General features: G+C 37.0%; 1 protein-coding gene across 3 annotated transcripts in view; it reads right to left on the reverse strand.

The window, feature by feature from the left end:
• Positions 1 to 2,644: 2,644 nt before the first annotated feature.
• The window catches only part of CDC5L (cell division cycle 5 like), a 48,995-nt gene continuing 36,540 nt past the window's right edge, over positions 2,645 to 15,099 (reverse strand). For all 3 annotated transcript variants that reach the window (XM_020890786.2, XM_020890784.2, XM_070456358.1), the window contains 2 exons: positions 7,468 to 7,680; positions 2,645 to 6,712 (listed from right to left, as the gene is read on the reverse strand). In XM_020890786.2, the coding sequence (XP_020746445.2) occupies positions 6,608 to 6,712; positions 7,468 to 7,680 (318 nt within the window). In that variant the 3' untranslated portion in view covers positions 2,645 to 6,607. The remainder of the gene's footprint in view (positions 6,713 to 7,467; positions 7,681 to 15,099) is intronic.

Raw genomic sequence — 15,099 nt, forward strand, 5'->3', positions numbered from 1 at the left:
CCACTACCCCAGTGGGCAAAACACCTCCCAATTTCAGCCATCAATCTCAGATTGATCCACCACTCTTTCCTTGAATACCTGTTGGCTACTTTGGGGTTCTCCTGTTCTTAGGTCTGTCAGATGTCCCACTGCCTCCCTTTTATTTTCCCTGCACAGACACAAAAGCAAACAGGTCATTTGCCTCCTGGCGGTTTATCTCCACTCACTCATATTCTGGAGTCCATGGGGATAGCTTGTCATCTCATTATGTTGAAAGTGTTGTCCAGAGGCTTGGGGCTGCTACATTTTTATGTGGAGAGTAAAAAAATTCAAAAATATAAAAAATAATCTATCATTCCAAAACGTGATATTCTAAGCATATGCATCTATTACTGATAAAACCAAAAATTTTAAGGACAGAGTATTGTCTGAACTCCTCTCTTGGCTTCATTTCTGGGTGCAAATGTAGAGTTCAGTTCAGTCGTGTCCAACTCTTTGCGACCCCATGGACTGCAGTGTGTCAGGCTTCCCTGTCCATCACCAACTCCCGGAGCTTGCTCAAACTAACGTCCATCAGGTCAGCGATGCCATCCAACCATCTCATCCTCTATCGTCCCCTCCTCCTCCTGCCTTCAATCCTTCCCAGGATCAGGGTCTTTACCAAATGAGTCAGTTCTTCACATCGGGTGGCCAAAGTATTGGAGCTTCAGCTTCAGCATCAGTCCTTGTAATGAATTTTCAGGACTGATTTCCTTTAGGACTGGTTTGATCTCCTTGGACTCTCAAGTCTTCTCCAACACCACAGTTCAAAAGCATCAATTCTTCGGCACTCAGCTCTCTTTGTGGTCCAACTCTCACATCCATATGTGACTATGGGAAAAACCATAGCTTCAACTAGATGGACCTTTGTTGGCAAAGTAATGTCTCTGCTTTTTAATATGCTGTCTAGGTTTGCAAATGTGGAGTAAAGAGGACACAAAAAAGGATACAGGAGTGAAGGAGGAAGAAGAAGGAATCAAGGTAATACTTCGAACAAATGGCCTAAGGCCAAGGGGGCCGGGCAGAGATGAAAACCTTGGATTCAAATCTAAAGATTACCCATCAGGGACAAGAAGAAGTTGAATAAAGTAGCTCTGAATAGTGAAATAGGACACAGACACTGGAGATTCCTCAGAGACATAAAGGTGTTGTTAATGGAATTAAAAGTGGTTCAGACAACAGCTTCACTTTTTACTCAGCTGCTAAAATAAATACAGGCTTGAGGAGAAAAGCCTGGAAAACAATGGGCTATTGAGCCAGCTCAAATCCACCCTTTTGCACCGCCATGCGATACTGGAGTTGCAGCCTATAAACATTCCTCCTTCACCGGTGACACATTATTAGCACTGCAGGAGGCACTGGTGGGGCACTATAGGTGCAAGCAACTTCACTCCCGGTTCTGCTGCTATTCCTTCTTGTTCCTAACACATCATTGTCAGCATGTGGCTTTCTTGCCAGCAGGAGGCTTCTTGGCCAGTGGCACACACTCTCCTGAATTCAGCCAGTCACTCAAGAGGCAGCCTCCCTCCAACTGTCACAGGCATCCCAGCAAGTGACTTCCTAGCAAGTTTCCCCAGCACTCTGCCTGCCACCTTAAAATGTGGAGCTTCAAGCAAATTTCTCCACCCAGTGAGCCACACCACATTGTCTTCAATGAGATCTGAATTTCAGCTTTGGGGGAGGAGGGAAAGGGCTCTTTCAAAAGTTCGTTCCTTCCTCGGGGGCTCTCTCAGTCTACAAGTAGTGGCTGCTCCCTACATCTGCTATTCAGGTATTATTTAGAGATGTCAGCCCCTCTTAGTGGTTAATCCCGTTAAGCTTGCTGCAGGCTGTGTTGTCAACGTTTTGCAACCCCATGGACTGGAGCCCGCTAGGTTTCTACATCCATGGGATGTTCTGGGCAAAAATACTTAAGTGGACAGCCATTTCCTCCTCCAGGGGATCTTCTTGACCCAGGGATTGAACCCACATCTCCTGCATTGGCAGGTGGATTCTTCACCACTGAGCCACCTGTAGTTAATAATTCTTCATATTCAATGTTAACTGTTCAAATTACTGGTATTTCAAATTACTGGTATTTCCTTCTTCTGAATGATCCTGAACCTTAAATGATAACACAATCATCAGTAAAATTTACAAGAGGATGTAAATTCTTCTTTTTTTGAGGATATATTTTTTAAATTGCTAAGAAAATTAAAACCAGGAGAGTCCATTTAGGAAATTAAAGGGGTCAGTGAGAAAGCACAAAATAGGATCACAGAACACCAAAGTCAGTAATTAACATACAAGCAATTGGATTTAAAATGCAGAGACTCTCCAAATGAGTTGAAATATAAAATCCAATAAGACACAACTAGAAATTATATGAAAGCTAAATATAACAGGATAGGTAACAATTTATCAAGCAAATATAAACAAAGAGGACAAATATTCTAATATCAAAGAAAGTAAAATTTGAGGCAAAAAGCTTAAGTAGGACACAAATAACAACATCAGTAAGTCTTCCTTATGAACTGTACCTAACAGCACAGGTATTCATGTACTAACAGTATCGAGACACACAAAGCAAAAGCTAGACAAGGTGAAACTGAGAAAAGTAACTATAACAGGAGACTCTAAGACAATATTATTAGTCTATGGTCATTTATTAAAAAAATAAAATGAAAACTGAATTAAAAGTGGTTGAACAGATACACATTCACCTCTGTCACACACAAATTGAATAAACTTTCATTCAAGACACCCACAGAACACTCTTTAAAAATGCTAGGCCCCCAAACCTCAATAAATTCTTAAAAAAAGAAACCAAAAAAGCCATATTTACTGTCAAGGTAAATATTTTACAAGTAGCAAAAAAATTTTTTTAAAGGCAAATCACACAGAAATTTTAAAATACTCTTAGCTATTAAACCAAAACACAAAGATAAACTACTTAGAAAACAAGACACATTATTATAGCTGGGATGTGAACATACCTGAAATTGGAGATAAGGAAAAGACTTGAACATATTCAATTGTATATAAACAAAAAAGTATCAGATTTAAAAAGTTAGAGGAAAAAAATCTAGAGCAAACAAAGGAAATAATAAACATAAAATGAGAAAGTAGTACATTTTAAAACAAAGTCATAATTGATAAACAAATCCAGTTTTCTTTTTTAAGAGAAAAAAGATAACTTTAGAAAGTCTAATCAAGGAAAAGAAAATGGCAGAACTAAGAAAAGATAAATTTCTTGCAAGTATCAAGTTTAATAGAAAAGAGACCTTTATTCTCTATTAAAAGTATTGAATGTGTTAAATTTCAACAAAATGAAAAGTTTCCTGGAAAAGTATAAATTATTTAGATTTAGTAGATAATAAACGCAAAAGAAGAAATACATTTTAAAACAAAAAACTTTTTAAATTTTAAAAACATACAAATAGCCACAAAAGAAACTGGAGTTATCAAGAATTTATTTCCTAAAAAGTCTGAACTCAAAAGTTTTATAAGCACAGTTCTTCAATTTTTCATGAAACAAATCACTCTCATGCTATAATGTAACTGCTTAACATACAGTAAAATATATACAGGTATCCTATTCACTTTATAGAGCTAGCAAAATGCCTAACTCAAAACCGAGACGCTAGCCCAAAAGCCCAAACTCTCATGTAAAATGGCAATTTTCCTAAATAAAATATTAGATAATCAAATTCTATAGTAGCAATAGGGCAGTCACATTTTAGAAGAAATGAATTCTGAAGGACATCCCACATTTCAAAACTAGTCTTCCCAGGGAAACTAACATAAAGATAGAGGATGCATGGTTGGAGAGTATAAGTCTACAATCACTGTAGTGTACTTTTTTCTTCGAGACTGCTTTTTCTTATCTCACCATTATTTCTAATATTTCAAAGAGGGCTCTCACTATTCATAGTGGTGGTTTCTTTTGGGTCTTCATCACTTTAATTTCTGTCCCAAAGTTACTGAAACTTGAGCATGCTTTTGATCACTAGTTTTAACAACACCACAGAATGAACGCATGTTTAAGAGAATACAATGAAAGTGAATGTTAAAACAGCCACCCAACATTGCCCTCAGAGGATGTTGGTAAAGAATCCCAGGCATTACAGGACACTGACAAAAGACAATGGCACATCTGCTTATTATTAACAGCTAAAGCTGCACTACTAAGGGTTAAAATCATGAGCAGTTGACAAAGTCAAACTGCCAGCTTTGAAATGATGCAATTCTTGGTCATTTTTTAGGGTACAAGTATGTGCATTACTTCAAATTTTGAGAACAAAGTAACTATTAATATTATTTGATCAGTTATTTTTAAACCACGTAACTCAAGCTCACATAAGTAAACTAATATTTTTTTTAAAAAATCTTCTTTACTTAACTGACCTAATTCCAGGAGTTCAAAGATGGTTAGAAAATCTATCAAAGCATCATCAACAAATCAAATGGAAAAAAAAACACACTAAACTGTATGATCATCTTAAGACACACCCAAAATGTGTATTTGACAAAATTTCAGAGCTATTTCTAATTCTTTAAAATCTAAAAAGAGGGTATTTCCTTTCTAAAGAAAATAATATCTGACTCAAAACAGCCAACCTAAAGGTAAAACACTATGGACGTACCCATTAAAACCAAAAATATAATAAGAATGTCTACCACCATCATCATCATGATTATTGAACATTTCAGCCACCAAAACATGCAATAAAAATTCAAACTATTAGAAGAAACAACATTATCATTATCCATACAGGATGTCAAAATATTTCTTTAAAAAAACCATGTGAAGTTACTGAAAAAAGTACTAGAATATGAGGTGACTAAAAAAGTCAAAAAAGTGACTAGATAGGAGGAAAATACAAATATATTTATAAAGACTATAGAATAATTACTGCTCAAATTCTTCCAACCTGTCTCCATCAGGACTGGCTCCACCCTAGTTTGAGTCATTATTGTTGTTTGCCTTGATTACTGCACCAGGCTCCCATGTTTAACCAGCTTCCTTATCTCCAGCCTGGTGAGACATACCGTATATCCACAGGATAAATCTGATTGTGTCATTACTTTGCATAGAATCTTCTCATAGCTTCTCATCACAGAATAAGACCCAAGTTCCTTACCATTGCCTCCTATATGGCCCTATCCAGCCAGGTATCCCATACAAATGCCATTATTAACACTCAAGTCACACTGTCTTCCTTTCTGCTCCTCAAATACACCAAAGGTGCTTTGTGTTAGCGCTTTACTCTGCTGGTATTGCTGTTCCCTGGGATCTCACAAAGATAGCTCCTTTTAAGATGCCAAATACAGCTAATTTGATCTTCCAACCTAGAGTAGTCAGTCAGTCACTATGTCCCGTCACCCTATTTTAACTCTCCATTGAATCTAAAGTTCATGATTTGATACCTGCCCCTGTTTGGTACTTAGTGCCATTAATGTCACCTCTGTGAGAGCAAGAACTTTTCTTAATAACATGTCACCTCTAAAACTTAAATAAGTCCCGGTGTGTAAGAACAGTCATTCTTCTTCCCTGAATTTTTACTGTCAGTCATTTTCAACAGACTGTAAACTCCATAAAGCCAGAAGGCTGTCTATTTTAGTCGCTATCTCCAGGACTCAGACACTGGCTAGACAGTTAACAATATCTGATGAATGAATGAATGAATGAATCCCTCATCTGCTCCCTTTAATCCCTAGCAGTCTAAGATTAAGCAAACTTTTTTGGTGAGTCCAAGATATCAATGGCTTATTTTGAACTTGTAGCCAAATAATGATTTCATATGAATTATTATAGTTAGATCTTTCCACCTCTACACACTCCCCAAATTCTACACTTGTGTGATTGACTTGTTAAGATAAACATTGAGCTTTAATAAAATTTGGTAGTATGGTTGGAATTAATCTTTAAAATGCCTTTGTCAAAAAACTGTTTACAAGAAAATAACAAGTCAAGAAAAATTAAATCTTTTAGGTCCTAATCCAGTCCTATCTGTGTAAGTAGCTGGGCAGAGAGGAGACCTGCCGATTGTTATACTGGGGAAAAAAAACAAAACTGAGGTATTAAAAAGTTAACCTTTCTTGTCAGTGTATAGAGAAATGATCATCCTATGCAAAAATGGTCAAAACTAACAAAGCCACAAAAGGACTGCCTCTTAAGGATTTAAATTAAGATACTGGATTGCCATTTTTATTATCCAAGAGTTACTCATTATCTGCTGGTTTGTGGGCACTCTTAAGTATCTATTTCAAACAAAAGGCTACATTCTCAATTTTTTATATTTTGTTTTTATTCAAGAGTTTACTCATAGGCAGCACTTTAAAATCAGGCTTTTAAAATTAAAGGCCAAAACTAAAAAAATTTGCAAATAAGACACTGCTAAAAGAATGATCCTCTTAATAATTTAAACCCTAAAATGTCCTGTGGAATTAAAGTCTTTACACATAAATGCGTAAGATTGGTATCATTTAAAATAAACAATCGAAAAACCACAGATGGTGGGCAAATTTGTCAATGAAGATAAACAGCAGTTTCAGCCTTCCAGGGTCTGAACACCAGCAATTAATTCAGCTTGTGAGGGAATATGCTTCAGAATTTGGCCTTTAAAGTCTCTTTCTCCAACAGCAAATCAGCGTATCTATGCTGAAGTTCCTTTTCTCTTTCCTGCTGTCGCTGAACATCTTCTTTTAGACACTTGAAGAAATAAAAACATTAATTATTTCATAGGTAAGCACACTGAAAATTAAAAATATCTTATGGTACTTTATAATCTTATAAACAGCTGAGTTAGGTCAACAGTTTCAAGAGTTAAGTATTCCCCAAAGAGAAATAAAAATAGCAACTACTTTTGCTATAAAACCAGTGCTGTGGCCACTCTTTGATTTGGTCATACATTTGCTAGCATTTGTACAATCTCTGCTATCTCAAATAAATAAGCCATCACTGTCCTATGAACACCCACCATGCACTTAAATAAGCCCTGGCTGCCGTTTATCTGGGCATGGACTTTCATGCACATTTGGCAAATAAAGTTAAACCAAATCTGGCCAAAGGATTTGATGCTCTGGGATGACTAGCTATATTCTCAGCATTCTAAATTACAAAACAAAAAGACATCGGTTTAATTATCTCAGAAAGCTGTATGAATGGGATGCAATTAAGTTTCAGAGGGGGAAATCATAGGGTTGCTTATTCTATTTCATAGTGTATCTACATGGAAAACAAAAAATTAGTAAAGGAAAAGTCTCTGTGTATCCACAATGGCCTGGCCTATCCATCTACACACAGGCCATCCTAGATAAGAGAGTCAAAAATTTTAGGCTTTCATTGAAAAAAAGCCAGACAATGTCAAATGCAAACGATAGCCTGCACAGGCAGGGAAAAAAGGGAAACCCTGATTATTCTTCAGAGCTCTCTTTCTAAGCAGGACTGCAAGGCAATAATGGTACCTCTAGCCTCCGGGGAATAGCAGAATCTTCATGTTTCTTGAGTTCTTCAAAAGTGCGCAACTCCAAGTAAGCCTGCTCAATCTGGTCCCACAAGTCATTCAGCTGTTTCATGAGCCCCATCGCACGAGACTGGTAACCCCCAAGCAAGATTTTCATCTTCTTTTCCATCTTTGCAGCTCTCTTGGCTTCTGTCGTCATGTGACCCCTGTTTATCTGGGGGCCGGGGAAGATCACATCAATGAGAAAAGCAGGCTCAATAATAGGACAAAAGGCACGACTGCTCATCTACTGCCTCAAAGCAAAAGTACAGCAGATGCGATCCCCATCTTATCACCTATGACATTTTTCACACAACCAGAGCAAAGCCACCTGGCCTTCCCAGGAGCTTGGAGGGCTACAGTTCATAGAGTTGCAAAGAGTCGGACATGACTGAAGCAACTTAGCATGCACACAGACTAAAGAATCCTAAAATCTATATGGAACCATATATGCCAGGCCCAGAATGCCAAAGCAATCCTGAGGAGAAAGAACAAAACAGGAGGCATAACCCTCTCAGACTTCGGACAATATTACAAAGCTACAATAACCAAAACAGCATTGGTATTGGCACAAAAACACACAAATGGATCAACGAAACAGAATAGAGAGCCCAGAAACAAACTCATACACCTACAATTAATCTTCGACAAGGGCGGCAAGAATATACAGTAAGGCAAAGACAGTCGCTTTAACAAGCAGTCTTGGGAAAGTTGGACAGCCACAAGTAAACGAGTGAACTCAGAAAACACCCTCATGCCTTATACAAAAATAAGCTCGGAATAGCTTAAAAGACTTAAAGATAAGACATGTTACCATAAAACTCCTAGAAGAGAACACAGGTAAAACATTCTGACATAAATCATACTAATGTTTTCTTAGGTCAGTCCCCCAAGGCAATAGAAACAAAAGCAAAAATAAGCAAATGGGACCAAATCAAACTTTTAAGCCTTTACAGAGCAAAAAAAAAAACCAATAAGCAAAATGAAAAGACAAACTAAGGACTGTGAGAAAATATTTGCAAATGATGTGACTGTCAAGGACTTAATTTCCAAATATGCAAGCAGCTCACATAACTTAATAGCAAAAATAAAAATAAAAAATAAAAACATGAGCAGAAGATCCAAATAGACATTTCTCCAAAACAGACTTACAGGTGGCTAAGAGGCACATAGAAACACTCATCATCACTAATTATTAAAGAAATGCAAGTCAAACCTACAATGAGGTACCAGCTGGTCAAAATGGCCATCACTAAAATGTCTACAAATAACATGCTGAAGAGGATGTAGAGAAAGAGAACCCTCCTCCTACACTGTTCGTGGGAATGTAAATTGATGCAGCGCTATGGAAAACAGTATGAAGGTTCTTCAAAAAACTAAAAATAGAGGTGCCATATGATCAAGCAATCCCACTCCTGGGCATTATCTGTGACAAAATTCTAATTCAAAAAGATACATGCACCCTTATGTTCACAGCAGCACAATTCACAATAACCAAGAGATGGAAAGAACCTAAATGTCCACGGACACATCAATAGATAAAGGAGATACTGTATATCTACATCTATATCTCTATCTATATATACACACACATGCACAATGCAATACCACTCAGCCACTAAAGGGCGAAATAATGCCATCTGCGGCAACATGGATGGACCTAGCGATTATCACAGTAAGCAAAGCAAGTCTGAAAGAAAAAGACAGATACCATATGATACCACTTATATGTGGAATCTCAAATATGACACAAATGAACTTACCTATGAAACAGAAACAGACGCACAGACATAAAGAAGAGACGTGTGGTTGCCAAGGGGGGGGGGGGGGGGCAGGAGGAGGATGCACTGGGAGTTTGGGGTTAGCAGATACAAAATATTATGTATAGAATGGACAAATAACCAGATCATACTCTATAGCACAGGGAGCTATATTCAATATCCTGTAATAAACCACAATGGAAAAGGAAAAAAAAAGCACATTATTCTTATACTTCAACTACCATAATACAAAATTAGGCTTAAGAAGGGTTTCTCTTATACTTGAACAGTTTTACAGCTTAGTCCCAAATAAGTTATTCATAATAACTTCACCCATGATCCAAACTCAAAGCAGGCTTGAATTTCACAGTATGGGGAAAACTAATTTCTACCTCCAAAAGTAACTCCTGCTATCATTAATCCTGGGGCTGGCAGTTTCGGGGGCTAGCAGCGATATATCTTCACCATCTGTATCTCAAAAAAGGACTTCTACATATTATACATCAAGCACATTTTAAATAACTGAATAATATTCAATTAATATACCGCAGCTGTGATCAAAACAATCCCCTAAAAAGTACAAAATTACTAGATTATTATAAAGTTATAATCTTAAACTTGGCATAAAACCCATAAAGGAGAGAATATCACATTTGGCAACAACAACAAAAATGTTTTTAACTTTTGAGGAGCAAAAAGACTCCATAAAATTAAGAGAAATAACAATTTTCCTACTAAATATGTACACTGAGCACAAGTGGGTTGCCTCTCAGATGATTCTAAAATTAGGTGAAAAGAATTTAAAGTGTATATATTCAAAAAGAACTGGAGAGGGACACTTAACAGAAGGTTTCAACAAAATTCTAGAGCTGCTACAGAGAAAGCCTCAGTTTAGAGGGTACAAGGAAAAGTTGAGAAGCAGCAGGCTGTGATGCAGAATTCCGTTAGTATAACACCTTCTCTGGGTGTACATTCTACATCCCACAATGTCATCACTTCACCATGATCTGCAAATACTTGTTTCCATCAACACTTGTAATTGTGAGGTCAAAGCCTCAGGAATACTTATTAAATCTGTGTCAATTTCTTTGTGTCCATTTCTCCCTGCAACTTCTTTCCTCTCTCCTACCACCATCCAAACTGATTCCATCAAGTGACTTCTAAAAGCAATCAAAGCTAAGTAGTTTCAGGATAACATATACCCAAATGATACTCTGTAATTCACAATAATATAACTGAGTACCCTGTAACAAGGGAGACAGTGTGACAATTTTTTTTCTAAAATACTAAATGGGGGAGGGAGCGGAGTAAGTAGAAATGGTACCATGGGAAAATACTGTCAAATATACAATATTGATAAGAAAATTGTTCATAAGATGTTTTCTTAAATATTTAGAAACAATATAATCACCAAAACAAATATATAGCTTTCCATTAAACATTCACTTCAAAGCATTACGTCTGATATAAAAATAAACATGTCAATCTCAATGCTTTCTTTTTTTTAAGAATATGTAAGAATATCAAGAAATGCCATGTTCCCCAAAATATAAAGTACACTTCTACTGGAAAAGTAGTACTTCATATCTATCCATCTCCAGGTTACTTTATTGAAGCCAAAGTCAAATAAGCTCAGGGCAGAGGGGGTGGCAGGGAAGGGACATGTTGTATGTGTCCCTTAAGAACATGAGATGGATCTAAAATTAATTAACATAAAGCTCACTTAAAGCCATTCCTATCTTCAACATTTTATAAAAGTCACAATAACCTTTTATTCCTCTGCAATGCACTTAAAGACTAAATCCATTAATAAATAATGTCCTTTATAAAAGAGCCATTTTCCTCCAACAGATAACAAATTAAAATGAGTTCCACAGCAAAGATACATCTACTAAGAGTCAGGAAATACTGGAACAAGTCAGCAGTGCCGTGGAGTGAACTCAGTTGAGTCACTCAGCTGTTTTGAGTTGATGTAGGTTATTTAACCTCTGTATTTCCATTTCTCCATCAATAAAATGGCAGTTATCACTAAAAGTTACTATACACAGTACAGAAATGCCCTTAGCCACCCAGTAATATCTCTCACAAAGCAAGCAGTGCACAAATGTTAGCTCTGATTACAATTATTATAGGTTCTAAGAGGTTAACCATTTTGTTCTCCTCTCTAATGGACCAAGGGACTATGGATGACAATTTAAAACCCTCTTTTAAATTTCAACTTTAATTTTAAAAATGACAGAGATCTCTTCCTGGGAATACAGCAAGGAAAAGACAGCTGTTTCTTAAGTGAGCAGTCTGCCTCTTCAGGACCAGCACACCAAGTAACACGTACTGGAGTACATCTTTTTAGCCCAATGCTCCTCAACCCCAGCTAACTTAAAAGGGGCTTCCTGGCAGATCAGATGGTTAAGAATCTGCCCGCAATGCAAGAGACCCCAGTTAACTCCTGGGCCGGAAAGATCCCCTGGGGAAGGGGTAGGCCGCCCACTCTAGTATTCTTGGGCTTCCCGGGTGGCTCAGCTGGTGAAGAATCGGCCTGCAAAGCGGGTGACCTGGGTTAGATCCCTGGGTTGGGAAGATCCCTTGAAGAAGGGAAAGACTACCCACTCCAGTGTTCAGGCCTGGAGAATTCCATGGACTGTATAATCTACGCGATTGCAGAGTCGGACATGACTGAGTGACATATGTATGTAGGTAAATTTAAGAAGTTAACTGTAGAGTTTTTAAAATCTATCAGTGCAGAGACTCTTATTTACATGGTCTCAGACTACAGTATTTTTAAAGCCCCCAGATGGCAGGAGGCAATCAGGACGGAGAATTCTGTTTCAGCCACTGTCATTATTGAAGCTAGGTGTCAGCTGTTTTCTCTTAACCAGGCCTACCAGAATGTCCTCATTTCCAAAAATAAGTGAACTAAATCCATAAGTTAGCTGCATCAAGTTCCTGATACTACAATTCAGTGTGTTCCAACAACAGCAACATTAGACACTCTATTCACATGTGGATTCAAATACACATTCCAAAAACCTTAACAGCAAAGAATTTCAATATATGCAGTGCTTTTTTAAAAAATTAGTCACATAAATTATCATTTTTCATTGGCTAAGATAATTCAATTAGCTATACACTGCACGCCATGGAAATTCAATTTCCAATTTGGTGTAACAACATAACACTTAGCCTCAGAAAGTGTTTAATTAGTCATCAAGGCACATTTAGTATGACTGGTACCTTATATCTGGGAATTACCTCACCTCACACAGTTGAGTCATTTATTATTCCCAAAACACCAAAGATTTTAAAACTGCAAAGCTTCCATTTAATGTGAACAATTTTATTTAATTTAGCTCAAGCTTTATTAAAAAGTCTTCTGGCTCAAATACTGTGCTAAGATTTCAAGCAAATATGGAAATAAATTATACAAAAAATTAAAGTACAGGAAAAAAAAGTTAGTCAATTAACTATATGAAAGTAAGTGAAACTGTCAGTCGTGTCAGTTTGCGGCCCTATGGACTGTACCCTTCAGGCTCCTTTGTCCATGGAATTCTCCAGGTAAAAATGCTGGAGTGGGTAGCCATTTCTTTCTCCAGGGATCTTCCCGACCTGGAGATGGAACCCGGGTCTCCTGCAATGCAGGCAGATTCTTTACTGTCTGAGCCACCATGAAAGCCCCAAATAACTATATGTTAGTACAAAAATATCAAGAAGAAACATATAAAGAACATGTAAATATACCTTAAATGTAAAGAAAGGAATATAGCTTTTAATATTCAATTCTAGCTTATCTTACATCTGCCATCTGATCATTAAAATGTAAAAGACGATATCCACATATTTCGTAAAATGCTCGACCTATGACTGCTCAATACATTTTCGGAGGGAAAAAAAACTAACCTATCAAGTCTGGCCTTTTTCTAGCCAGTAAATCTCAAGCAAGAACCACACATGCATACATGGAACACATCTACCCTGAATCAGCCTCAGCTCCCTCACCCTACATTCATACACAGAAACAACATTAAAGTCCAACAGAGTATAAGAACTTCTTTAAAAAATATACAGAATCAAGAAGAACCAGGTTCTGACTTAACCTGATTAATATTTTAAGCCCTTTTTAAAAATACAAGTAAGCACTAGCAACTGCCCTGAAGGACAACTTATTTTCAACAAAAAAGTACTGGTTTAGGGAGCTTATACTACTTCTTACAGCCGATTTACCAAAAATTCTTCCAAAAACTGATTTCAAACCACTGCATTTATAGTTGATTTACCAAAAGTTGTCAAAAAATTTTTTTCAAATCCTTAACTGCACTTAGAGATATACTTTAATGTCTTAAAACAGCTAACAAACTTAGTAATGGAATTAGGATTAAATACTTTGTTCACTTGTCACCAGACAAGCCTCCCAAATATGGTTATAATGGAAGTTTGTGTTTAAATATGTATCAGCACAAAATTTCTAATGATTTTAAATAAAGTTCACTATAACTATTAGGATTTTAAAGTAGGACAACACGTGATATAATTAAAGCTGACTACATCCAAAATCAAAGTGTAAAATTCAATTCAAGAAGAGATGAATGAGAATATATCTACATATAAATGTATAGGGGGACCAAGCTGACAAATTTCATGCATCATAATTCTGTTTTATGATATGTCTGGAATTTGTTTCAAATTGCGGGGAAGGGGAAATGACATGAAATAAGAGTGGCTATGAGCTGATGGCTGTCACAGCTGGGTGATAACACACTAGGACTCATTACACCAGTCTACTTTAGGATATATTTAAAAATTCCCACAATAAAAATTTTTCTAAAATTCAAACTCAGTGTCTACTCCAAAGGATAACTATTTTGTTAAGACTATATACCACAAACCATGAAACATCAATATAATGGAAACATTAAAATTTAAAAGTATGCCAACTGTTTCAACATGCCAAAATGTACAAATGAAATGTTAAAATCCAATTATGTAAAATTCATTTATACGAAACAAAATCTGAGCCTTTAAGTATTATTCAAATCTCTCTCCTAAAGTTGACCCATGTCTCGTATTTCAGACATTCATCAAAATTTACAGAGCAAAAACTTAGCCACCCTCTTATTCAAGGTAAAGTTACTTCTTAGTACCTTATACTATCAAATCTAATTAAGCTAACACTAAGAGTGATAATGAGCCACTTTACCTGGTGGCTCAGCAGTAAAGAATCCACCTGCCATGCAGGAGACCAGGGTTCAATCCCTGGGTCAGGAAGAACACCTGGCGGAGGAAATGGCAACCCACTCCAGTATTCTTGCCTGAGAAATCCATAGATGGAGGAACCTTGTGGGCTACAATCCACGAGGTTACAAAAGTCTGACACAAATTAGTGACTAAACAAGAGTGATATGAACCTTGGAGACTTGGGGGAGGATTCCTAGCCACTAAAACTTACCAACTGTAAGGCAAACAGTATCTCATTTCATCTTACATTATTTCAAGCTCACACTTCCATGAGATAAAAACGATCACCCAAATTTTACAAGTAAGAAAAATCTGAGACTCAGAGAGGTTAAGTAACTTGCCCTAGGCTACACAGTCACTAGGAGATGAAGTTTCGCCATTGTGTCTACTTGAAGTCCAACACTAGGTTACACTGCAGCTCAACCACATGTCTTCTCTGCCTCAGCCCGTGAAATGCAAACTTGCCTGAAGAAATTCGTGCTGTGGTGCTAGACGGCTTAACGCCACCAGACAGTTCACGGAAAAATTATTCTAGACACACATAAACAAGATCTCAATTAATGAACTTCCCCATCATTCCTTCCCTGATTTAGACATTAACCTGT

Source organism: Odocoileus virginianus, chromosome 27 (genome assembly GCF_023699985.2).
Source record: "Odocoileus virginianus isolate 20LAN1187 ecotype Illinois chromosome 27, Ovbor_1.2, whole genome shotgun sequence".
NCBI lineage: Eukaryota > Metazoa > Chordata > Mammalia > Artiodactyla > Cervidae > Odocoileus > Odocoileus virginianus.